Below are 24,916 nucleotides of genomic sequence, written 5' to 3'. Positions count from 1 at the left end.
ACACACAACTGGTGAATGGACTCGCAAAACAGAAGGAAAACATTGTGCAACCCGAAGAACCAGAAGCAAAGAGCCCTAAAAGCCACTCGCATATTTTCACCCAAGTTAATTTGGGAGTGGGTAAATCTTGGGAGTGCAGGACGTGATGGAAAACCCGGAAAGTTGGACTCTGGACTCTGGACTCTGGTCAATGTCGCACACAAAGTTGCCAAGTTGAACTGCGCCCCAGCCGGTCGACTTTTGGCCAAGAAAACACGAAAGTTGATCAAGAACTAAGTTTACCTCATCGAGGTGGTACAACAAAACCACCTCTTTTTCCCACCCCCAAGGACACTTTAAAAAAGGATTCAACTAATTTACTTAATGAAGGCGAAAAATAATGGTGCTACATTTTTCGAAATGTTTAAACGTGATTGGGTAATCCTATACAAAAAATATTAGATTATACAATATTACTTTAGTCTGATAATGAGGTAAAATAAGTGAATTTGTGTAGATACTTTCCAGTGCCCCCGACCACAATAATCCTATAGACAATAACTAATTTTCACCCGGCACACGTCAAAGTTGCTCCATCTGCGTTTTCTGGCCAAGTTTTTGCGACAACTTTGTGCCTGTTATGCTGCAGTGGTGGCTGCAGCTTGAGAGCCACTTGGCCGACTCCTTTTCGTCCTGTGAGGCTTCCATTTCCTCCTTGTACTTCTCTCACTTCTCGACTTCCAGGAGTAAAGCTCGAACTTTCGCAAATTCCTTGTAAGAAGTCGAGATGGGCATGGTCTTTTACGTAATTAGTTGGAGCAAGTTGAGCAAATTAAACCGAGGAAAGAAGCATAAGGATATTGGCGCTACATTCGATTCACCTGCTCAAATCGAAAGAGTTTAAGTAATTTAATTACATACTAAATCCTACACACTACCTCCAACTATAATACAGCATTTACCAGCTAATTAATCACTGAATTCCCAGAATCGCCCATCTAACTGCTAGTGTCATAGGTCAGAAACACCGAAATCTCGATTGGAGCCTTGTCAGCCACGCTGCCGGCCACAATTGCCAGTGGGGCAGGTTGAAAGGTCCGCCCAGCCAGCCAACCACCGCCCACTCCATCACAGACATCATAGCTATCACATCACCGCCCTTCAATCATGTTTTCGACCTTGTTCGAACGCCTGCCAACAGCTCATCCGCAAATTTCATTCAATTTGCAAGAACACAAAACCGACACCGAACCGAAACCAAAACTGAACTGAAACTGAACCCAGAACGGATTCATTTTTGAAAACAGGAATGTGGGCGTGGACAGGGTCAAATTGATGAACATGACCGAAGTTGGTCGCTCGTTGCCACATTTTGGGCCAAAACAATGGAGAAAAGCACACATTTTCGTGTTTTTCGAAAGTCTTCAATCAAAATGCGTCGGCAAAGTTTTAATGCATTCGCTGCTGCCTTGCCTACCCGGTTTTTCTCAAAATATACAACGAAGAAAAAAACAAAAAAAAAAAACTATGCCGGATGAAGTTTTTAAGTGACGAAATGAGGGGGCGTGGCAAGCTGGCGCCTGCCGTACGGTTTGATAAATGATGTGTCGAAAATAAATGATTATGCTTTCAGGGGGACTCCCCGCAAAAGTTTTTTTTTTTCAACTTTTACATTTTGCCACTTTCCAGCTTCCCTCTTTTTCTGCTATAAATTCGTCCTGTTTTAAGCTGTTTCTACCCGCAAAAGTAGATGTACTACAACGAGTTCATCTATTTGCATGCCTCATTTGCCATATTGATTTTGTTTATTTTTTTTCCGCTCGTCCATCGCTTCCCATTTTTGTACTTTTTCTTGTGTAAATGGGAAAGAACATTTGTTTCCATTAAACTCGGATTAAATGTTGTGAAACACATTCGCCGGGAAAGTGCTTCATGTACCCATTTGAAAGCGGAAACTTTAAGACCCAGGAACACAAATTGCGATTGTACTTGTGTAAACAGTTTTTACTGGACCATTGGCCAACGCTATTAATAAGAATTTTTAACACAGGTTACACCATCGCCATTTTCCTCCATTCTGTAGTCTATTCCTTGCTGGGCTTATCCCCAGATCCCTCGGCGGCCGCCACCAGAGAAGACGACGATGTGGATGGACGTAGTACCACGCTGTTGTCGCTGCTCTCACTGCTCGAGTCGCCCACATTCTGTTCGATGCTAAGAGATTCGGCGGGCGGAGGAGGAGCAGTGGCAACAGGAACTGGTGGCACCAAGTTTGGAGTCCCGATGCAGATGCGTTTGGATGGCGGCGGAGCCACATGACCCAGTCGTGCGTTGGACAGAGTTGTGCCAGAGGAGACGGGCTCGAATGTCATCAGTTCTCCGAAGTAGACGTGCTGGATCACGGGAAACTTGGAGAGAATCTGTGGATAGTTTATAGTAGTTTCTGAGTACTAGGTATTCAATTAAAGCTACTTTATATTAGTCATATTACTGACTAAAGATTACCTCCTTTTGGTACATCTTAACTAGTCCCGCGTTGATCTTGGCCCATGTTGGCACATCCGTGATGCTCCACAGCTGGTTAGAGTGCTCGCCAAAGTGTCCAGTCTTGACCTTGCAGATGTAGTCGATGCAACTGATGAACATGAAGTGATCCTTGTACTCGGTGATTATCGCCTCGTCCACGAACTTCGAGGGATCAAAGGGACTCTTAACTGAAAGGAATCGTTTCAGAAAGGAAATCTTGGAGGAATCCTTCTTAATTGTTTACCCGCCAGCTGTGCACTGCCCCAGATGAAGGGCACGAACTGGAAATCGTCCAGCGACCAGACTCCTTGGCTCCCAGCGGGTTCCATGTTGTATGTTCGCTGCAGCTGCCTGGCGAGCTCAAGGTACCGATTGAAGAGTCTCAGCGCAGCACTCACGATGTCCCTTTCCTGCAGGATCTCCGCCTTGAACAGGGAGCACAGGAAGAAGAGGAAGGACAGCTCGTGGCCGGTGCCGTAGTCGATCCTGGTGGCATTGCCGAAAGATTCAGTGAGATACTGCCCCAGCTCCACCTGGTATCGCTTCTTGTCGTCTGGCAACAGCTGTTCTAGGAGTTCGGGCAACAATTCCCGCATTGCCTGCGCCCAATCCCTGTAGGCTTTGTTTCCGAACCGCTGCGGCTGCTCCAATGGAGGATTTTGCTCTACCAATTTCTCCAGTGCATCGAATAGCCGCAGCAGCTTCTTGAGCATTTCCGACTCGAAAATCTCGTCTGTGGTTTTAATGCCCTGAATGGCCGAACTGGTGCCATTTATATATCCAATTAAATCGTGGAAGGCGCGGGATTTTTGCCAAACGCCCATATCGCCGAGATTTTGCACCTTCTTCGCAATTGCCGGCAGTTTACCTGCAAATGGAGTGGTTAACTAAGCTACGAATCTTCAGAAATTCACTCAGCCCACCTGCTGCTTGGTTAATGCCACTCGCCATTATAGTTGTTTCGTTATTTAACTTCAATTTAAAGCTATTTTGATCGGGAGTTACGTTTTGTTTGTTATTTTGGGGGCATCTTCCTCTTTTTCTACGCGAGCGCAATAGTGACATCACTAAGTATGACCAAATATAAAGGCTGTTCACGCTGCGCAGCTGAAGCACATTAGTATCAATAAGCCAATCGTTTGATGTTACATATAATATATTTTGAGTCTTATAAAAAAATTCAAATCGATTAGGCAGTTTAAAACTTAAGACATTAACAGTACAATGACATGGCTTACGATGCAGCTGCAAGCATAGATGCTGTCTAGTGGAAATACACCAATGCAGGGGGAGTATCGTACAAGTGTCCATCCCTATTCGATAGATAACAACAAACTCCGCCTACGCCGGCAAAATTCAGCGACACCGCCACGAAAATTGAAAAATCCGTGATATATTTAAATTTATAGTTATTAAATTATTAGTTCATCATGATCGAGACACTGTATAACCTGCCCTTCCACATCCTGGTGCCGCCGAACATCAAGGTGCGCAGATTCAGCATTCCAATGCCGTCACCGATGGCCGTTTTCAGTGTGATTTTGTTTTCCTATTTTCTGGTGACAGGCGGTGAGTCCTAAGCTTTCTATAATTGAGATTGGTTAAACAGAGATGCAAATTGGCCCGCAGGTATCATATATGACGTGATTGTGGAGCCGCCCAGTCTGGGAGCCACGGTGGATGAGCACGGACACTCGCGTCCAGTGGCCTTTATGCCCTACCGTGTGAATGGGCAGTACATCATGGAGGGCCTGGCCAGCAGCTTCCTGTTCACCGTCGGCGGACTGGGATTCATTATCATGGACCAAACGCACACGCCGGGCAAGACGAACCTCAACCGCCTGCTGCTGACCGCCATGGGATTCATTTTCATCCTGGTCTCCTTCTTCACCACCTGGCTGTTCATGCGCATGAAGCTGCCCAGCTACCTGCAGCCCTAGAATCTCTACTGAAAAACGCTCTCTTAGTACTCTCCCACATTCGAATATCTGTAAACCGAACTGCATTCGCCAGAAATTCTAGTTTAAAAGGCTTAAAGCTGCGGAATACCAAACAAAAACTTTGATTTCGTTTTAAAATTTTGTGTAATAGTTGTAATATTGTTTAAACAGCAGAATAACTGGCTGGCTTTCATCCGAATCAGTTAAGTAAACTATAGAATGTCTCTATTCCGATGCTGTCGAATAAATAATGCAATTGTAAAGCGACTCAAAATAACAATGAAACGAGTTAAGCATTGTTTTTTTTTGGTCGCTCAAGTGGCTCGCCGAATTGAGAATGTGGAACCGAGGAAACCAAACATTTTGGCGTCCCATGGCTCTCAGTTTGCATCGTGCTGTTGGATCGAGCAGTTCACTAGTTCGTCGGCAGAAACCGATTCCTTCGCCTATATAATTTTAGAATCTATTTTTACCCCTAAATATAAGGTACACGCATGTGTAGAAGTGCGCCATTAGCTGATATTGGGCAAATAGTTACCGAGGAACGTTAGAAATACTCTAAGGGAGCAGGAAAACAACCAGCATTGCGCCTGCTACCAAGTGATGTAACCACGAGCAAAACAATTCCTCTAGTGCGCTCATCTCCCAGCGGCTTCTGCGTCGTATTTTGTTTACCTCTGGGCCGAAACCATAACAGAGACATGTCGAAAAAGTGCTCCGTGCGATCGCTGAGCGACAGCGCCTTGGCGGAGCTGGCCAATCTCTTGGTGTCCACCATCAGCTACGCGCAGTATGCCCCGGACGTGCAGCTGGACATTAACATCGTCATGGTGGAACTGAACGAGTATCTGGCCCAGCTGGGAGCAACCCCCAATATATACCAGGATCTGCTCAGGGTGATCCTCAGCTCGGACTATCTGGACGCCAACATGCGGTTCACCTGCCTGCAGATGCTGCTCAACTGTGGCGTTACTTTCCTGATGACCGAGGTGTTTCCCTTCAGCTACTACGAGAAGATCCTGCAGGTAATCAAGGAAAATCCTATATAGAAGACTCTTTTGAACAAGGGTTCAATTTCCAGGTGATTGCAGCCCAAGGCGCAGGACTGAGAGTGCTGAATATCAAGGGAATCTGGGTCAAGGAGGAGCACATGCACTACATGTACGACATAGTGAGGAAATGCAAGCAGCTGGTCAAGTTGTATGTGCCCTATATTGCCAACGATCGGCTGCTGGAGGAGATCGGTAACTGCTGCACCCGTCTGCAGATCCTGGACATTTCCGGCGAGACCGACATCACGGAAATCGGCATCGATCTGCTGGCCAAGGGCGTGTGCTCACAATCACTAACCGTTGTGGATGTGGGCATGCCGGGCGAGGAGAACATCTGCTACTCGGACATTGCCCTCATCCTGGAGCACTGTCCCCAGGTAGAGACCCTCTCCACTTACTCCTTTGTCGGCGCCTCCCTGAAGTTTATTCACGACAATGTCGACGATCGCTTCAAGTGCCGACTGAAGTACATCCACGACACGGGCACGGATGAAGCCACCTTGCAGGTGATCATGCAGACGTGCCCCAGGCTGGAGACCCTTTATCTGGACTCGCCCAAGACGGGTAGCCTGAGGGCTCTTAGTACGCGCAATTTGCGCAAATTGAAGATCTACAAATTTGTGGTGGCCGAGCTACTGCCCCTGCTGGAGCGTCCGATTGGCAGGAATCTGCGTCATCTCACCATGATCAAGGGACTGGGGAACCTTGAGCTGGGCAAGCTGGCTCGCCTGTGTCCCTCGCTCATTGATCTCGACTGCTATATGATCGACAGTCTGTCCTACGGAGCCGGACACGCCAAGTTCCAGCAACTGGAGGGTCTGGAGATTCTGAGCAGCGCCATTCTGACCAGTTCTTTGAAGGCCTTCCTCTGCAATTCCACCGATCTGAAGAGACTGGCGGTGGACACGGTGGAGTTCACCGACGATGATATTATGAGGTAATCATATAATATACTTCTTTCTGCAGTAATCTATCAATTAAATACTTCTCAGCATGTTTATGCAGCACGATTTCAAAGTTTTGGAGGATGTGTGGTTCACTCTAGCGCCAGAGCTCACAGTGCAGTCTGTGGAGGTAGGGTACTGGCTTAAATCCATCTAAATACTTGGCTAATGTGAGTTTTTTTCCAGTTATTAATGGACAGCTGCCCGGAACTGCAGTCCGTGGGTCAACTGAACGGCTGGTCGCTGACGCCCGATGATTTGGCGCTGATTCGTGGACTCCTCAAAAGCGGCAATTCGAGCATTGTACTGACACCAAACGGTTTTCTAGCTTGAGTATTATTAAGACATTATTTTAAGCTTTATAATTTAAGTTTGTGCTCTAGTCTTAAATTTACCTGAAACGTATTTGTTTCTCTTTCCAGCGCCTTCAATAGCACTCGCGTTGTCTCTCTCCCGCCAGGTGGAGCAAACATTGTTGTGAGCAAGTCAAGTGTTGTGTATTCTAGTCTGCTTGTGATATTATTAAAATAAAGTTGTTTTAAATTATATAGTTATGTCTTTGAAAGCAAGTATTGAATTTGAAAGTGCCGCCAAATTTTTGGCCAGTCAGTGTTGAATAGCACACTTAACATCATATGGCCACACTATACAAAATGGTATAGTGCACGATGGTATTTATTTTCACCCCAAGCAGTATTTCTCACCCCCTTCGCTGCGGTCCTATTTTTTATGCGCAAAAAGTGAAGAATATTTTGCTCCGTTCAGACGAATTTAAATGAATTTACACATGAATCTCATTCGCCAATAACTTAATGAGCGCATTTAGTCGTGCAAAAACTGAAAGTGCGTGAAAAAGCCAACGTAGCAGTGATAGTGCACCATTTTAGCAGCTAGAAAACCGAATGAACAGCGACTTCCGCAGACGTTGAAAAGTGCCACATAAAAGAAATAGGTGAAATAAACAAATAAACGGTGGAGACTCGATAAACAAAACCGCGGAGTAGGAGTGTCCAACGGGCGAAGGGGAAGGGCAGGAAGGAGGAGCGGCATACCTCGCCGTGTTGTCATGCATTTTGTCACACAGCAACGGGCACAACAGCAGCACCACAAGTCCTCCGCCTCCTCGTCCAGCTCCTCGCTGGCCTCCAGTTCCTCGTGCTCCGGATCGGGATCGGGACTCGGACTAGGATCCTCATCGCGGTTCGCCGCCCTGCGCAAGTCCGCCAGCCAGGGTGCCCTGCCCAAGTCCTTGGCCACCGCCCACAGCCTCTTCCATCGTCCTTCGTCCACGCAGGGCAAGCACAAGCGCACCGCCAGCCTAAATGCGACGCTCATGTGAGTTGCCACGCCCCCGCACGCCCACCTGCCCGGAAACAATTCTAGAACCTAAAGTTATACCACTGCACGGAAAGAAATCGAATAGTCGAAAGTTCCAATTGGAAGTATCAAGTGTGTTCCCTCTACAGTAAAGCGTTTATGTAAACTATGTAAAATATGTATGTCTAGCGAGTGTAGAAATCAGCTGTATAGAAATTGTTATGCTTCTCAACGTTTTACTTAGAAACGTCGTCAGTCTCTAAAGAACTGAAATATTTTTGTGTGTATGTATTATCTCCAGCACTGCGGAACTTGGAACTGATTTCTTTCCGTGCAGCGGAAACCTAAGAGCTAAGCGCGTTAATTTGTGGTGTAGGATTGCCCGCTGGTTTGCATGTTTAACCCGTTGCTAGTCATATTGCATGTCGTTTATAAGCCCCTCTTTGTTCCTTTCAGTTTGAGTTATCCACCCCCACGCCCGTGAAAACCCCTTTCCAAATCCGTGATAAGGCGGTTTGCCCCATTCTAATTGCCCCACACCTCGTCTTTCGTGCATTTTGATAGCATTTGCGTTTATTGCGCAACAGTTGCTCCACCGCAAGGAGACGAGTGTATGTACATTGCGTTTCATTGTGTTAAGGCGTTCTAGGATATCGATTTTCTGGGTCCCTGAGGGTCCCCGACTAAAGCGAAAAGAGTCAGTAAACAAACAGTTGCTTTCTTCGCTGGAAAAACTGAGCCAATGTGTCTGGGTTATCAACGCACTTTGCGGGTTATCAGTTGAATTTGTGAATGAACTCAAAGTAGGGGAAAAACGGTTGCCTTAATTAATAGATAGCAAAATAAACAATGACTTTATTTAAATAGCAAGTGGAAGTTTTCGAGAATTTCGAAATTAAAAGTTAAATAGATTATAAATACCGCGCGTATTTGCCCATATTTTCATGCCCAAAAATGAAATTCAATTAAGCACAAGTTTGCAGTCTTTAACCTTTCAAAACTCAGGCATTTCGGTTGCTTTTAGTAAGGTGCTCATTTCGCAGCACATTTAAACACTCGGCATTAGGCTAGTAATTGACCAATTTTCAAGGACTTTCACATTTTACAGCTCTTGCACCCACTGTACTCAAATGTACCACAAAAAATATATAATTTGTTTTTTGTGCACTCAAGCGTTTTTCACGTAAAACTCGAGCATTTTCGATTGGCCTTGGCTGGATTTTGTTTTTGGAATGCATTTGGTTGGGATATTTGGCCGATATAAGCTTGGTTAATATTACGGCTAGCGTATGCAGTCGTCTGCTATTGTTGGATGCGATTTTTCGACCCCGAGAAAACCGAGAAACCGGGGGCACTGCCACTATTCCGCCGACGGCTGCTCTCGAGTGCAAATCGGAACGTCGAACTGGGATGACGTGCCCGGCACGAGCTCCCACTTTCCGATACCACGGGGCATTCAGTTTGAAGTCCGTATATCTCGCCATCGCGTGCCTTAGACAACCCAGCGAACAAACAAATGACAATCGAGAGCAAAAACAAAACGACAAAGCGGCTCTGAACACGGAAAATTAATTAAAAAGTTAACAGCAAAACGGTGGATTTTCTAAGTGTGTGCCTCTGTGTGGGATAGTTCATAAATTAATGACATTTCGCCGAGCGGTGCTAAAAATAAGCATAATTTTTGCGCTGTTTACGTTTCGTCATCACTTTTGCGCGCTGGCCGAGACCAGACTTGGCCACTTTTGGCCACCTTTTTTCGGCTGTTCCGCGGCGATGACATAGATTCGCTTGGACAATACAAAAGAGCCAAACAAATGCCGAAGGAGGATATAAAGAAGCCGCCGAGGAAAACGCTGAATGTGGACGCAAAGAAGGCCAAGCGAAAAAAAATGTAATACTTGGTTTGCTCCTCACTATTGATTTTTCTCCGTGCTTAAGTGGTTGTGGTTGTGGAAGGTGCCGGGGTTTCCAATTGTTCCAATGGCGCTGATGTAGCCATTACAAACTCTCACTAAAGTAGTTTCCCCTGGGGAAAGTGGTCTTTCGAATCCGACTTCCCTGACCAGTGGAGCACTATGTGACCACGAAGGCCAAGGTTCAGGGGGCAGGAGTATCTATTATTCAAGCGCCCAGGCGGTGCAATTGCAATCGTAATGATTACCTGCGGTCGGTCTGTAGCAATAATTGATGCACAGTATATCGGTAATTGCGTTGAATGCTGAATGATATTTCCCATTGATAAACCTGTGCATATTCTTTAGTCACGCATTTTAAAACAAAGGCAAGTTTTAGTCATACATACATATTGAAATTCACAACGAAATTCAGTGTTCAGTCAGCAAAAATTCCTGGAAATTTATCTTATTTCATTTGGGAAATTATCGTTTGTTTTGACTTTGCTAAAAATAAAAAACTAATTCCATATAGACGCCCCTAAAAATGTCTAGTAAAGTAAATTATCTTTCTTAGTTAACTTTAATGGAAACTATATTTAGTACCAAATCACGACGACTAGTTCATCTTGCATGTTCTCCACTTTCCCAGAATTTTCTTCCCAAACAATTACGTCAATTAAAATGGTATGTAATGGCGAATGGTTTCCTGTTTGAATTTACCATTGGCAATAATGTAAAGTAATCATTTTGAAAATCTCAATCATTCGAGTATTTTGTTTTTTCCTGTCTTATCTCAGTTGGTCGTTACAACTTCTGAACTCCGCTTTATCACAAAGTATTAATTCTATATACAGATTATAGGCCATTACATTATCTCTGATCTTTCACACATTTTAGCTGACTCAATCAATTATGAATACACACTCGTTTAATGAGTGTGAATCGTCATTAAGTCATTAGTGGTGTTCGCGTCACTTTGTTTACTCGATTCGCAAATTATTCGAATGCATATATGCATTTTTCATGAACTTGAACTGAACGTCGTGATAAGGAATGGTCCAGTTGACTCTATCTCGATCTCTACATATATAAAGGGTGGATCTGGAATCTACTGTATCAACTATTTGCTGGGACTTCTGTAAACTGACAACTTTTTGATAAGGTCGATTATCTTCGAGGGCGACTATTAAAAGGGCGTCGTATTACAATTGTTAGTCTCGAGTGCTGGGGAACTTAAAAAGCTTAAAAAATCATTAAAACCGATTGTGTCACGGCTCAATTTGCATACATCGAATTTTATAGGTGCCGAGTTCAGTTGCTCTTTAATGAGCAGATGTTTCGCTGAAAATGTTGCAAAGTGCATGCCGTAAACTATTTCGGGCTAAATGGGCTTACCCCTTATTGTTTAAACAAATTCAGGCGAACGGAGCTTTTCTCCGACCACACTAATCGCTTCAGCAAAGCTTAATGCCGGACTATCTTATCGCTCTTATCAGTGGCTGCTGGTGTATACGAATATGCGAATAAACGCGTCAGTATTAAGAAAATAATAACAATTGTGTGGCAGAGCACACACACGCCCACACCCAGTGAAAAAAATGGGAGGGGGGGGGGGGGTTAGGGCACTGGAATGGAATTGATTACAATCGTTTAATGGCAATTGGTACACCATTCCGTCGCAGCCCACTGAGGCGAGAGCACGTCTAATTGAGTATTATACATATAGAAACGTGTCAAAAATGCTGAGGCGTACGTTGCGAAAAAGTCGGAAACACCGGGTTCTCTGGTACGGCAAGATCCCAGACAGCAAACTATCCGAAATAGTTTTTGTGTGCTATCAACGATGCGAACAATTAGGGCAAATTACTTACGAGCGAAATTACTTAAGCCGGCGATCAGTTAAGAGGCAACAATATCTTCTAACAAGCCAATTGACAGTTGTCGATGGGACTTCGGTTTTTTGCCATCTGCGGCTTCCTTATCGAAGTGGTGACTAGAGCCATAGATTGTGCTGCGGAAACCTTAATGGTTCTTTGTTAATGGCCAGAAGCTCTGGTCGTTGGATTAGCCGTTGAACTCTGGCAAGTGGTTTATAGCTTCGATATTCCATTGGTTTTCCTAGAAACGGAAAATAGGAATACCATGTAACTAAGGCCACTGCCTACCATTGCTGTTGATTAGGAACCAGTCTATAAGGTTTCCTTCCTATATTTATGCACCATTGGCTATATAAGTAATCGAGATTGTCTCTGCTTATAAACCTTTATCAACATAAAATAATTAATTATATAGTAGCTGTTGAAATGTGTGCAACTGAAGTGGATCCACCTGTGCTTGATTATAAATCTGAAATCATGTGCAATCCGTAAGTCAGTATTTTGTTGGTGTCAAGGACTCTATCCGGTGCTTTCGTGTAGAACTAATCCTCAATCCCCATCGGTCCTAATTGAATAGTTTCGAATTTCATCGCCCTCAATTGCGGTGGGAAATGTTGCAATTGCTGTAGCCAGCCTGTCTAATGGATCCAATTTATAAATTCCGATCTTGTGAAACTGTAGACTTTGGAGTCAGACCTATTCTACTCACTCCCAATTCTTGTTAGATTTACCCGATCTTTTTAGTTGCTCCCGTTGTTCCGTCGTCTTGGGCATGTGTTTTGATTTGGCATTTGTTATTTTGATTTGTTTATATATGCATTTTATTGTAGGATTAAAGATAGTGATAAAATCAACCCAACAACATCAAGTGTAAACATAACCGTTACGACTGCCGAAAGTTCGAGCAGTTGTAAAAACCCTGCCAATGCCAATATGATACCCGAGACCACCCAGCCCGATCAGCTCCAGTCACAAACACAGACACAAGCCCAGCTCCAGCCGCAGTCTCAATCGCCGTCACAGTGCCAGCAGGCGCAGGAGAATCCCGAGCATCTCCAGCAGCAATCGCAGCCGGAGGAGGAGTTGCAGGCGGAGGCGCCTGGTAGCAATGCTGGCGACAGGTAGGTGGGATCAGTGCACCGGAAACTCTCCAGCCAGGCCTTGGTCCAATTCCGTAAGAGAACTCATCCATTCCTTCCAAATTTGCATGCCTAGTTCAAGAGTTTTTCCATTTAATCGAAGTAGCAGTAGTTCGGGGTGGCCAGTTGAATCCGTGCTAACCTCGTTTCCTTGTACCATTCACAGGCGCGATTCGATTACCGAGGAGATCACGATAACGAGCACTACAAATAGCAGTCAAAGCACCAAACTCCTGACCATTCAGGAAGCTGCCGGCAGTTTTGAGCAGAGCAGCGTCTCTGCCGTATCGACGTCCTCCAAACAGATCGCTTCCACCACAGCCGGCGGTTCGCCACCAGCTGCTGCAGCTCCAGGTGCCAATGAGTTCAACGGCAGCGTCCTCCGATTAACACAGGCCGCAACTTCCACTAGTCCCGGCTCCATCTCGAGTGCCGGCAACACAGCTACACTAGGAGCCGCTCCGAGCATTAACATCGTGTCCAGCGAGTCCACGCGGGATCAGACACAACAGCCGCAGAGCGTTGACCCCAACGGCGTTGCCGCTCCAGGCGACAGTCCCAGCAGCCGGAAGAGCTCCACCAGCTCCAAGGGGAAGGCCAGCCAGGCCAAGCTATCCACATCCAGCAGTGGACGCGATGAGGTGAGTTCGAATGGCCTGCGTGTGGGATTTAAGGCAGCATTAGGGGACCATGTCGCTGGTTCAGAAAAGGTTTATCATGTGCATATAATTTCTACAGATATTTCTGCATTACGTTACTGTGCTATGAGTCATGTCGAGTTGGTCAGTTTCTAGTTTTCTCAGCGATAACAAATTTATTACGCACCACTCGAATTTTCTAAGAATGCTTCACTACTTGGCACTAATGGCATTAAGTCATTTTTTACCAGTGAGCATGATAGTTCAAGGCAATCACATTTGCTTGGTTTAGCTTTATATAGTACAAATTTGAATAGCAACGTCACTTCGTTGCTTTTTGATTAGACCGATTTCTATGGGCTTTAAAACTGTGCTGGGCTGGGCATCATAAAAAGTAGGTTTGAACCATGTAGGGAGTGACTTCCGAAATTATATTTTTAAAATTGATAAAACATTTACTTTTGGCGTCGTGGTTTTATCGACGTTCTATGCAGTTTGAGGGTGCGAGTTTTTGTCATAATTTGAATGCTTAACCCTAGGAGTACACATAGAATTTGTTTTTGTTTGATGAACTAATGATGATAATGTTTAGAGGCTTTTTTGTCACATCTTTTCAAGTTCGAATGAACCAATGTCAACACTTTTGCGTATCTATATGACTAGCAAGGGCTAGTCGAGAAACCCTGACTATTTCGATGAGCTTTCAAAAACTAGCCGTTTGTTTATTTTGCCCATTAGCCAGTCATACACGCCCCGAAAAAGGTGTGAAATTGGTGGAGCCAAGTGTTCGAATCAAATTAAAGGCACTCGAAGCGACGATCAATCGATCAGGCGATTGACAGATAGAAAACTGCACAGATAGCCAGTTGGGCCGACAGATAGACAAGGGCGATTTGGATTAATGGCCCCATATTGGCCATCTAGCAGCGCAATCTACTTGCTGTCCGATAAGGAGCATGTGTCACCATGTGTGTAGCTGCCCTCTCACCCCATCGAGAGGCAGCTGATTAGCTGATTAGAATCACCCTTCGATGCGAAAGCGAAAGCTCGCTAAATAAATGTTTTGGGCCCAAGCTTTTTCCGGCCAACTGGGCGGTGATAACGATTCGTGTGCGGCGTAGCTCTTCCATTGACGTTTGCCTGGCTGGCAATGCCAAATTATAATTCGACAAGCGACGGAGCGTCTCAGCGCGAATATAGAGACACCAAAAAAAAAAAAAAAAAAAAAAGAAGAAAAAAACCAAAATAACAAACTAATATCGAGCATTGCAGCGAACTTTGTGTAAATAATTGGGGGTCGTAAACGAACGACAAGCGTGTGGGGTGATAAGAAGTAAAACCAAACACCTGGCCGAAGAGACTTTCCTACGAACGGGCGTGAATCACCCGAAAAAAAGAGCTAACAAACAGAGTGTTGGTGCAAACAGGTGGCCAAAAAGCCAAAGGCAACGATACCCAACTGCCTGGGGCGATCCATTTAGAGTTAAAATGTTTGTACACGCAAACACAGTCCGCAATAAATGGAAATTCTCATGGTGTTTGATCAGCTCTCCCTTTCGCTTGTCTCCCAGCAGGACATCTCGCAGCATCGGCTGAGCGATCTCACCCAGCACGAGCTGAGCCTGCTGCGCGTCGACCGGGAGCAACAGGTGACCAGCAGCAGCTCCACCTCCAACGAGAAGCCGGCGAAGACGTCGAGGCTCTCAGAGCGGGCGAAGAAGAAGTCCTGGTACAACGTCATCTATCCCAACTACAAGTCGCGGGCCGAGGACTTCAAGAAGCTCTTCAAGGACGTGCCCAACGACGAGCGTCTGATTGTGGGTGAGTTTTCATGTGGCCCGGTAGCAGCCCGCAATGATTACCTTTGTTTTTCATTTAATGAAATCAGTCACATGCAGATTCAGTCCGATAAAGGTAATTATGCATACATGAGCTCCTTTAAAGGCAAACTTTGCAAAAGCGTATGTGATTTCATATATATTTATATTCCATTTAATTGTTAAGGGAATCTATATAATATAGTTATCAATGAGTTACCCTTTAAACACAAAAATAGTTTCTATTTGAGCAATCAATTTTTCATATTATTTTTAAATTAATATGTAGTACGGACAAATGCAATTGTGATAATTGACGACTGATGCAATTGAGCATTAGAAAATCAGCATGATCATTTGAAATTTTAATGCAGTTCGGTGATCTTTTGCTCTGATAAATGAACTGAGAAGTGTAATCATCAATGAATTCCCGTTAATGAAACACGCCTTAATTGAAGCAATTTACTCAAGTGATTATCTTCTTCCGCAGACTACTCGTGTGCCCTACAACGCGACATTCTGGTCCAGGGCCGTCTGTATGTGTCACAGAACTACGTCTGCTTCCACGCGAACATCTTCAGTTGGGAGACCCACGTGAGCATCAAGTGGAAGGATGTGACGGCCATAACCAAGGAGAAGACAGCACTGGTCATACCGAATGCCATTTCGATATCCAGCGGCAAGGACAAGTACTTCTTTGCCACGTTCACCTCGCGCGACAAGAGCTTCTTGATGCTCTTCCGCGTCTGGCAGAACACGCTGATGAACAAGCAGTTTTCGCCGCAGGAAATTTGGCAACATGTGCACACCTGTTACGGCGACGAGCTGGGCCTGACCACCGACGACGAGGACTACATTGATCCCACGCTGAACAAGACCAACGAGCCAGACTTCGACTTTCAGACGGCCATCGATGACGATAGCTACTCGCAGCGCCAGTCGCAGCAGTCGAATCAATCCAACCAGTCGAATCCCCTGCTTCCCCAGAGCGGAAACAGCAGCGCCAGCAGCGGTGGCGGCGTCCGCGCCTCTGCCCCCCGCAAGTCTAAAACGAAATATTTCTTCAATTCGTCCAAGTCATCGGCCAACGCCTCGGCCAGCGGATCGGATAACAATAAGACCAGGGAGAGCTCACGCAAATTGAACAAGAAGATGAAACAGAATGCCAAGGAGCTGACTCTCAGCTCGGTGAAGCCGACGGAGCTATCGGTGAGCGTCACCATGAGCGCTCCCAACGTCAGCAGCAGCAGCACAGCGGGCTCCACCACTGCCTCCTCCTCCACGATTGCCAACCACACGGGCTCTGGCTCCGGATCGGGATCTCTGTCGGGCTCAAATACGGCGGCAGCCAGCGGCAGTGGCAGCGACAAGATGAGTGCGGAGAAGAAGGTTAGCACGGCTTCTAACTCGGCCGCCGTAGCAGCGGCAGAAGCCGCTCAATCGCTGGCCAGTGCCAGTTCCGGGTCAGGATCCTTGGAGTCCAAGATGGAAATGAAGCGAAAGCTAGGGAAAATGCATCGGCAACGCGAAGAGGGCAAAAATGCAGCCGAGAGTGTGCCGACAGATGTCTCCGACTCGTCTGATTCCGAGGAGAACAATTTGCCGTAAGTTTGAGGCGCCATGAGTGGATCACATCTAACTAACATACTCCTTCTATCGCCCGATTAGATTTGTGCCCACCACAGAGTGCACCTCGACGCACGAGGGCCGCCAAATCGTGCATACCATTCTGCCAATTAACGTGGACACCTTGTTTAATCTTTTGTTCAGCAAGTCGAAATTCATAACTGACTTCCATGCCATGCGCAAGTCAACGGACCTCGTGTTAGGCGAGTGGACCAAGAACGAGGAGGGTCTGCAAGTGCGCACAGTGAACGTCACTGTTCAATTGGCCGCCTCTGTGGGGCCCAAGACCTCAAAGGTGAATGTGCACTGCCCTCGAAATAGAAACGAACAAATAAACTGACTACGCAGCATATATTAATTCCCTTAGGTAACCGAGTATCAGACGCAGCGGGAGTGTAGCAAGCCGGGCGAACTGTATTCCATAGACGTAAATAGTGTTAATGCAGGCATTCCATATGCGGAAAGTTTCAGTGTGCTCATACACTTCTGCCTGGCCAGGTGAGTCACCCGACTTGCACTCGGCGATGATAACTAGCTGGCTGATGAACAGTGCACAGATGTCACTCAACTTCTGACTTTTCTAATTGGCATTCTAATTCCGTTTCATAGAACTGTCGATGATCACACTATGCTCTCAATTCACACCCAGATCAAGTACAAGAAGTCGATCTGGGGCGTGGTCAAGGGCTTCATTGAGAAGAACACGTGGGCGGGCCTCGAGGACTTCTTTGGCGCTCAATTGCATGCGCTCCAGAGCGAGACGTGCATTCCACCTGCCAAGGGAAAGGGTCGACGGCCGAGGAGAGGTAAGCATTGCGACTCTAGACGCAGTAACCAATTAACTACAATGCAACAACCACAACAACAAGAACAACAAATACAGCAAATACAGCAACAAAGCAAAGCAATTTCTTTCTAATATTTTGTAATGAACATATCAAATCAGAGTTCGAATTCGATAACTGCCAATGCCAATTGCCATTGCTTCTTCTAATCACACCAAAACGCACGCATGCTCACAATAAACATGAAACCACTCGTTACGAACCAAAAGCAACATCCAGCTACAATCAACATACATCTCAGGCATGAATCAGCAATCCGCCACCTCCACGTCGACCACCTCCATCACGACAGGTGCGCTCCATACGGCCACCAGCACGGACAATGACAGCATTCAAGAGTCGCGACATCCCCATCAGCAGGATCAACATCAGCACCAGCACTTGCACATGCACCATCATCACCACCATCACCATGGTAGTCAGCATCATCATCACGATGCCAGGCACTCCCATCATCATCATCATCAGCCTCTGCTTCCCCATCATCAGCAGCAACATCCCCATCACTGGCATCACCGTAAGGCTCTACTTCAGTCCGGCAGAGGTACAGCTTAAGTATTTGGATCCTTTCTGACTAGCAATTGCCACAGGGGAATTGTGTATGTCTATCAGTACTAAAATATAGTTAGTTTATAATCTACTCAGAATTGACCACTTCATCTTTAAAGAAAAGATGTCAAAAATAATAGTTTCAAATGTTGTCGGCTTATTGTCATTAGCTATTAACTATTAACTATTTCTTTTCTATTTGAGAAGCGAATGTTTAGTAATGAGGTTTTGAAACGTAATTTAGAGGGATTTCGGGATTTCGCTCTTTTAATGCGCTTAACTTCAAATATACATTTCAAAGTAAATTCGATAAGAAGCACAGCTGGCACTGCCAAAGATTTATGAGCACACGTGATACAGGTTGCCGATCATAAAACGATTTCACCAATTTTAACCTTCCTTTTGAATGCTTCTTTTTATTAATCTAATAATTTTTCTTGGTAATGATTACTTTTAATGGCTTTATCAAATTTCGATAAGGCTTCATTCATATTTTGCTTAAAGTTTTGTCCCCTTCTAGTTCATAATGGATTTACCTTCAACTAAGTCACAAGAACTTGACGAAGCTTTCGAATCAATTCGATTTAGTTCGCGCATTAATTTCGTTAAAGAAACCTAATATTATGTCGATCATTAAATTTTTTGCAAGGATATTTTTCACCGAAAGGCTTGGTTCATTTCATAAACAGTTATCTACTGGTAATGCAAACTTTTCTGGAAATGTCTTGAATGATATGTCTTTTATCTTAAATACAGTCTCTCGTGACGATTGCTAGCCCATCATGTACCTCCTAATCACTTGCTTTTTATTGCAGCTTAATTTTTTTACTAGTGATTTATATTTTGTTGTACTCTTAATGTTGTGATTTTGTTGCCGGCCTATGTTCATTTCGATTCTTCCGTTCGAATGGTTTGATTTCTAACCGTTCCATATGCCATTCCTTCGCTCGTCCCCGTTTCTCCGCAGGTACCGCCACCCAAATTCGTCCTCTGGAGGAGGCAGTTGGTCCGGCCCCAGCCGTTGATCCCCTGGAGACCCAAATGCTGGCCGCGGGAGGTATTCCCGGGGCGGCAGTCGGCGCCGCCGCCGGTCATCCGCTGCTGCTCGAGGGCGGCAAGCAGCAACAGCTCCACCACCAGCAGCAAATGCACCATCACCACCTTCAGCCGCACAAGCAGCACCTACAGCAGCAGCAGTTGCACCTGGGCGGCGGCGACGGTCAGCCTCTGGCATCGGGTCAAGGGTCACAGGGTCACAGACTTAGACACAAGGGCTTGTGGTTGTTGGTTATACTCTTGCTGTGCTTGATGCTGGCATTAAATGTGATATTATTACTTAAGCTCTGGAGGCTGGAGGAACGCATTGACGTGGATCTCAATCGGCGGGCCCGCATGCCCAGTTTGGCGGCCTTGAGGTGAGTCCAAATCCATACTGACAACCAAATTCGCTATAATGTATGCAAATGAACCTACGCTTTTCAGTGAGCTGCCGAGCACGAATCAGGAATGGCTGGAATTGCTGCGAGACCAGGAGATGGCGCACGAGAACGAGCTGCACAAATGGCAGCAGGTGCTCCAAACTGCCATCGAGCTGCTGAAAAAGGTGAGCATTGTCTGCGAAAAGATCACCAATGATAGCCACCTGCGTCAGAGCATTGAGTCGATGTCGATGGCGGGGCGCACTGAATTCTAAGCATCTCATTAGACGGTGATTAACAGCGGCGATCAGAGACATCGGCAAACAGCAACAGCGTCAACTAATTGTAACTTTAACACTCACTACCACACACATGTATACTTGCAAGGCGTTTCATAACTGCAGGGCAGATTTAAGAAGTCCACTTAACGTCCTCAGCGTTATGATAAATGAATTTTAACTGGATGCATTAGTTTTTTCTTAAAGAACTTGGTTGTTTTCTATTTGCATTTAATGTTTTCGTTTTTATTCCTTACTACTGCCAAATTTAGTCATCTCACGAGCAGATGGAAAGGTCTGATAGTTTTGAAACGCACTGCACCAGCGGGCATTTGTTACTTTGATCTCCTAGTTAGCAATACACAAAACCCAAACTTGTGCATGTTCTATTCTCTCGGATTAAGATACACATCCTCTGACACTGAATGTTAAGGTTAATGTTGAAAATTCATGTATCCCAATCAAGGTTTAACCTATGTTTTCCAACATCTATCTCGAGCAGAGTTGATAAGTAGTCCTTAAAGATAAGTCTTGTATTCCGTAGAGCAAACTCAAGGCCAGTACGGTTAATGTATCATGAAGTACGATTGCAATTGTAATGAAAAACCTTTAAAAATTTTCATATTCTGAATGAAGAATGGAGAAGAGATTCCCATGGCACCACACAAACTCACTGTCAAAACCTTGTATTTTTGTAAGTAATTTTTAATTTTGTATTTACCCTTGTAGAAAGTACTCATTCACTCTCAACTAATCCTTTTTATGTTTGACTAATTTGTATCCTGGATGCTTCCCTGTAAAACGCTTTTTGTGTGGAGAACATAAGTTTGCTTTTAAACTGTTTTACTCAAAATCCTTTTGTTTTTCAGACTGAAAGAACTTTGGCTGAAATCGTAGTACGCTAGCAGTAAAATTATTTAACAAAATGTGCAAGTAAAATGAATCCAATCCAATTGTCTTCGACATGTTAGCAAAACACCCGAAACAATTTTTTGGGCCAAAAGCAAAGCCACCAAAAAATCTGAAAATGAATTTAAAATTCAACTAACATTTAGTCACAAACCCAATACACTTTGAAAAGAAATTAAGAACACAAACCAATATGTTTGTATACATATTTAAGATTATGTTTTAATGGTAAGAAAAGCGCGTGTATGATCTAAGTAGCTGCATTTTAGTTAGACTAGAGCAATTGTTTTGTTTTTATCACGGCATTTACGTGTAGCACCTGTTTGCTTGGCTTTGCTTCAGACAAATGTATCTACAAATCCTCAAGTATTTCATATCTCACAACATACCAAAAACCGAAACAAATCAAGAGAGAGAGCGCCCTGAATTTTTGTTTTAGAAAATTCATTTACATGTCGAGCAAGCGCAAAACTGGCAAACTGGAGAGTATATAATAACTATAACTTTAATATAATTGCCAGTCCATGGCTAGGGGAAATTTGATAAAAACGATTATACAAAATACTTATTGTGTACAATACTTTTGTAAAACCAATCGAAACAATTGTGAGCAATGTTTTCGTTCTTTTGTATAACTCCTCCCAACTCTTTACCCTTTTTCGATTTTTGGCGCCCGTTTACAGACGATACCGATACCAATACCACAACAAGAATCAGAAACAAGATGCTTCAAACTATTTAATCCAAATCGCAAGTCAAGGCTATGGCCAGTAACTGCGTAACTCTATATATACACCATATATATAATCCGTATATATGGCCAAGTATTGTTAGTCTGTAGTAGTTGCATTTTAATGTACCAGAGCAAAAATAAACAAAGCAAAAGCTTGAAAAAAGCAGGAACCTGTGCGAATTGAATGTGAAGAGAAAACTAAACCGGAATAATTAAGAAAAATACATTTAGATCTAAGCTAACAAAATTTTTAAGTTGGTTAATACCACGCTAAAAACTAACTCTTGTCAAATTAATTTGGGCCCTAGCTAAATTGGCTTACGATTTGTGTCACAATTTAGGCTTATTAAACAGAACATACAAGAATAAGAGACCGAATGTTAAGCTGCAGCAATGAAAATTCTAATTTATTATAAAACCGAATAAATAAAATAAAAAAATAACGCCTTTATTTCATTTCATGACATTTTTATTCATGTGTATATAAACTAGACAATCCATATTTAAGTACATTTTCAATTTGGATCGCCTTCATGTGGGATTCAGTGCGGTCCATCACATGGAGGGATCACTGTGATTAAAGTTGTTGATTACTTGGTGCAAATTTGATTAGCTTGAATGAATGAAAATCTACTGGTATATCTATCGCTTCTAAAGACGCCATCGTTTTGAGACCGGAATCTCTGCATTGCCGAGTCGATCTGCAGACCTGGTATTTCGCATCTGTGCACCCGACTTTTCAGGCGAACTCTTCTTGGTCTTCGTCTTGCTCAGCGTACTGGCATCCTTAGCTGTAGATTCTGCCCTTCTGGGAGAGAGGGGTTGTCGCTTCAACTGAGTGGAACTGGTCTTGCCGAGCTTTGGCTGAGCACGGAATGATCCCTGCCCGGCTACTTTCCTTTTGCGAGGCTGAATGACGACCGTCTTGGAGGAATTGGCACTGGTCTTCTTGCTGGACAGGGAGTGCCTTGGCGACACGGTCTTGGTCTTGCCTCGTCCATGGGACATCTTCTCCACCAGCTTCTTAATTGCGTTCTTCTCGCTCGGTGGCTGGATCTTAAGGAAAGTGTGTTTCTGGGTCAAATGCGCGGCAGTAATGGCATTTGCCGCTGGCGGAGACATCAATTCCAGTGTTTCTGGCAAGGGAAACTCCATCGGACTTGGTTTGTATTTGAAAGGTTTCTTTCCGTCGGCAGCTCCACGTGCTGCTTTAGGCCGACGAACTGGCGGAAGATTTCCATTCAGTTCCCTGCGCAGCCTGATGTGACGTTCCACCATCAAATCGAAGATGGAGACTATCGGGGTATTCAGCATGGACGTCATCGTGTTTAAAACAGAGTAAAAGTTTGGAAAATTCTTTGAATGTTTAGTGATAAATGTGTAATGGGGTGTTTGTACTGCTACAAACTGAGTGGGTGGTTGGAAAATGATTTCTCCATGAACATGTGATCTGACGTATTGGGCAGAGGTATTTTCTTAAAAATTTTGAATCCTTCGTAAATTACAATTATTTAAAGACGCATTTTAAAGCTAAAGACGTATATGCCATATATATACACAAACGCTGACAAAATATTTGCATACTTATAGGCATGTAACTTTAATGTTATAACTTACGTATTGCGATCGTAAATTACAATTATTTAAAGACGCATTTTAAAGCTAAAGACGTATATGCCATATATATACACAAACGCTGACAAAATATTTGCATACTTATAGGCATGTAACTTTAATGTTATAACTTACGTATTGCGATCGTCTTGTTGATAAATCTTGAGTAACGTAAAGTACAATTTTTAAGCTTATAAAGTATATGTGCAATAGATGATGTAAACTTTAAAATAAAGTCGATTTTTTATATTTATCCTAAGTAATCGTATATCCAAAGCGACAAAGTCTAGCAAAAGAAATGGCGACCCAATTTCGATAGCCCTGCTTTATTTCCCAACTCAACCAAGTTCAAAATCCTAAAATAAATTCACATGACGCCGAATGGCATGAGTAAGATCACCGACTTTGTTTATTCCGCTTCTTTTGTTGCATTACAGCTCTCTCCTGGGCAATATCAAGAAAGCCAACCTGACTGATAAGAGTTCAAGTTCATTAAACCGCATAAAAATCAGGAACAATTCGTGCAAAATTTGGGGGCCTTTTCAACGGTTCTTCGATGTAGGGAAGTAAGTATATATTATATACATACATATATGGATTTTATATTGGCCTTAAATACAACTAGGCTACATTGTTATAAAAAACTGCAATCTTCAACCTTGCCTTCTTAACTGGCTACAATTTTCAACACAGCTGTATATAATACACATACGTGTATATAGTCGACTAAGAAATTAAATTAATAGAAAATTTAGCAAATAACATACAAAATGAAAGACCAAGAAACTATTCACATTCCGACATCGCTTAATAAAATTTGTCTAGAAATTCAATATTTGCCGTACGCTCACACGTACACTTAGAAAAATGGCCCACCATACGCACTAGCACACATCAGAAGAAGAAAAGAGCAAATTAAGGAGAAAAAGAAAGAAAATAAGAATCTTATCAGCGGTAGAACAAAAACAAAGTTCAGTAAAAAAAACGAAACAAAAACAAAAAGAAAGCCACCAGAAGTCGAGAGCAACAACAAATTGGCTGTGTGTTTTTTCAAGGTTAAGAGCAAGTGCGTGTGCGTGAATTGGTGCCACTGTATGGGTGTCTCGCACATTTTGCACATTGTGCGTATAAATAAAAAACAGTAACAACAGTAAAACCACCAACACAGCAACAGGAAAAAATAATTTTTTTTATAGAGAGCCGAGAGCTACGCACCGAAAACGAGAAAAAAACATAGCGGCAACTTGGCGACTTATTCGCTCCAAGTTTATGGCAACACAATAAACTTAATAATTTCGCTGCAAACTGAACAATCATCATTATTTAGGCCTAATATGCAATTGTGCGTTATTTTCCATCTGATTTGGTCAACGACCCAGCGCAGGTGACACATTTTAAGGCTTATAATTGTATTATCGTTCCAAGTTCTAAGTGTAATCTCCTCCTCCCTCGTTTTCCCCTTACCGCCCTCTGGCCACCCACGCACACAATCGTATCCGCGGATTGCACGCACACACGGTTCGTATACGCATTCAAATTGCGTATACGCAGCGGTTACCCTCGAGTTTAATGACTGATAAGATTGGAAAGCGGGCATTTGCCTAACAGCATTAAGAAGAAATTATGAAGCGAATCTTCTAGAGACTTAATTTGTTTTAATTGTACCCTATTAAAGGCTCGCAGACCAACAAATATTTTATTGTCAACTTTAATTTCAAGTACTTAAAAAAAGGTATAGAAAATTTCATTGTTGATCCAACTCCTTGATAAGTACAATATAATTTGTAAAGAAGAAAAATTGCCTTCAAAAGATATCGAAA

General features: G+C 43.8%; 5 protein-coding genes across 12 annotated transcripts; 3 read left to right on the top strand and 2 right to left on the bottom strand.

Moving 5' to 3' along the window:
• Positions 1-1,964: 1,964 nt before the first annotated feature.
• On the bottom strand, positions 1,965-3,553 carry Ptpa (Phosphotyrosyl phosphatase activator). Its single transcript, NM_078742.3, has 4 exons — positions 3,429-3,553; positions 2,750-3,373; positions 2,485-2,693; positions 1,965-2,399 (listed from the first exon to the last, which is right to left on the bottom strand). Exons 1-4 carry the CDS (start codon positions 3,454-3,456, stop codon positions 2,064-2,066), a joined length of 1,197 nt encoding a protein of 398 aa, NP_523466.2. The 5' UTR covers positions 3,457-3,553; the 3' UTR covers positions 1,965-2,063.
• Positions 3,554-3,817: 264 nt separating this feature from the next.
• Positions 3,818-4,723, top strand: CG9662 (uncharacterized protein). 2 transcript variants are annotated; one of them, NM_001273068.1, is made up of 2 exons: positions 3,818-4,074; positions 4,135-4,723. In NM_001273068.1, the coding sequence occupies exons 1-2, from the start codon at positions 3,936-3,938 to the stop codon at positions 4,443-4,445; spliced, it is 450 nt and encodes a 149-aa protein (NP_001259997.1). In that variant the 5' UTR covers positions 3,818-3,935; the 3' UTR covers positions 4,446-4,723. The 2 variants fall into 2 exon arrangements, with proteins under 2 accessions (NP_001259997.1, NP_608772.3); NM_134928.6 differs by having other exon boundaries at positions 4,135-4,672.
• A 120-nt stretch (positions 4,724-4,843) lies between these two features.
• CG15412 (uncharacterized protein) lies at positions 4,844-6,988 on the top strand. 2 transcript variants are annotated; one of them, NM_001103602.2, is made up of 5 exons: positions 4,844-5,470; positions 5,527-6,434; positions 6,490-6,571; positions 6,628-6,744; positions 6,864-6,988. In NM_001103602.2, exons 1-5 carry the CDS (start codon positions 5,147-5,149, stop codon positions 6,873-6,875), a joined length of 1,443 nt encoding a protein of 480 aa, NP_001097072.1. In that variant the 5' UTR covers positions 4,844-5,146; the 3' UTR covers positions 6,876-6,988. The 2 variants fall into 2 exon arrangements, with proteins under 2 accessions (NP_001097072.1, NP_001259996.1); NM_001273067.1 differs by having other exon boundaries at positions 6,628-6,774.
• A 194-nt stretch (positions 6,989-7,182) lies between these two features.
• Positions 7,183-21,915, top strand: GramD1B (GRAM domain containing 1B). Of its 6 annotated transcripts, none has more exons than NM_205901.3 (11): positions 9,193-9,649; positions 12,361-12,651; positions 12,836-13,310; positions 14,879-15,128; positions 15,615-16,728; positions 16,793-17,045; positions 17,118-17,248; positions 17,360-17,556; positions 17,837-18,139; positions 19,112-19,559; positions 19,627-21,915. In NM_205901.3, exons 1-11 carry the CDS (start codon positions 9,573-9,575, stop codon positions 19,835-19,837), a joined length of 3,750 nt encoding a protein of 1,249 aa, NP_995623.2. In that variant the 5' UTR covers positions 9,193-9,572; the 3' UTR covers positions 19,838-21,915. The 6 variants fall into 6 exon arrangements, with proteins under 6 accessions (NP_608770.4, NP_001097068.1, NP_995623.2 ...); NM_001103601.3 differs by lacking the exon at positions 9,193-9,649 and adding an exon at positions 11,321-11,439; NM_134926.4 differs by lacking the exons at positions 9,193-9,649; positions 12,361-12,651 and adding an exon at positions 7,183-7,776 and having other exon boundaries at positions 14,882-15,128; positions 17,837-18,112.
• Positions 21,916-21,936: 21 nt separating this feature from the next.
• Positions 21,937-22,909, bottom strand: CG8838 (uncharacterized protein). The gene has a single exon (NM_134925.3). It carries the CDS (start codon positions 22,803-22,805, stop codon positions 22,134-22,136), a length of 672 nt encoding a protein of 223 aa, NP_608769.2. The 5' UTR covers positions 22,806-22,909; the 3' UTR covers positions 21,937-22,133.
• Positions 22,910-24,916: the final 2,007 nt, after the last annotated feature.

Source organism: Drosophila melanogaster, chromosome 2L, assembly GCF_000001215.4.
Source record: "Drosophila melanogaster chromosome 2L".
Classification (NCBI taxonomy): Eukaryota; Metazoa; Arthropoda; class Insecta; order Diptera; family Drosophilidae; genus Drosophila; species Drosophila melanogaster.
This window is presented reverse-complemented; position numbering and strand designations above follow the sequence as displayed.

What these genes read in the sequence shown, in the direction of transcription:
- Ptpa (NM_078742.3), bottom strand. Translation starts at nt 3,456, where the DNA reads ATGGCGAGTGGCATTAACCAAGCAGCAG. An exon ending in GGGCAGTGCACAGCTGGCGG is followed by an intron (nt 2,694 to 2,749) that starts GTAAACAATTAA and finishes GATTCCTTTCAG; the next exon opens with TTAAGAGTCCCTTTGATCCC. An exon ending in TTAAGATGTACCAAAAGGAG is followed by an intron (nt 2,400 to 2,484) that starts GTAATCTTTAGT and finishes AACTATCCACAG; the next exon opens with ATTCTCTCCAAGTTTCCCGT.
- CG9662 (NM_001273068.1), top strand. Translation starts at nt 3,936, where the DNA reads ATGATCGAGACACTGTATAACCTGCCCTTCCACATCCTGGTGCCGCCG. An exon ending in CTATTTTCTGGTGACAGGCG is followed by an intron (nt 4,075 to 4,134) that starts GTGAGTCCTAAG and finishes ATTGGCCCGCAG; the next exon opens with GTATCATATATGACGTGATT.
- CG15412 (NM_001273067.1), top strand. Translation starts at nt 5,147, where the DNA reads ATGTCGAAAAAGTGCTCCGTGCGATCGCTGAGCGACAGCGCCTTGGCG. An exon ending in ACTACGAGAAGATCCTGCAG is followed by an intron (nt 5,471 to 5,526) that starts GTAATCAAGGAA and finishes TTCAATTTCCAG; the next exon opens with GTGATTGCAGCCCAAGGCGC. An exon ending in TCACAGTGCAGTCTGTGGAG is followed by an intron (nt 6,572 to 6,627) that starts GTAGGGTACTGG and finishes GTTTTTTTCCAG; the next exon opens with TTATTAATGGACAGCTGCCC.
- GramD1B (NM_205901.3), top strand. Translation starts at nt 9,573, where the DNA reads ATGCCGAAGGAGGATATAAAGAAGCCGCCGAGGAAAACGCTGAATGTG. An exon ending in CCAGCAGTGGACGCGATGAG is followed by an intron (nt 13,311 to 14,878) that starts GTGAGTTCGAAT and finishes CTTGTCTCCCAG; the next exon opens with CAGGACATCTCGCAGCATCG. An exon ending in ATACACTTCTGCCTGGCCAG is followed by an intron (nt 17,249 to 17,359) that starts GTGAGTCACCCG and finishes TCCGTTTCATAG; the next exon opens with AACTGTCGATGATCACACTA.
- CG8838 (NM_134925.3), bottom strand. Translation starts at nt 22,805, where the DNA reads ATGACGTCCATGCTGAATACCCCGATAGTCTCCATCTTCGATTTGATG.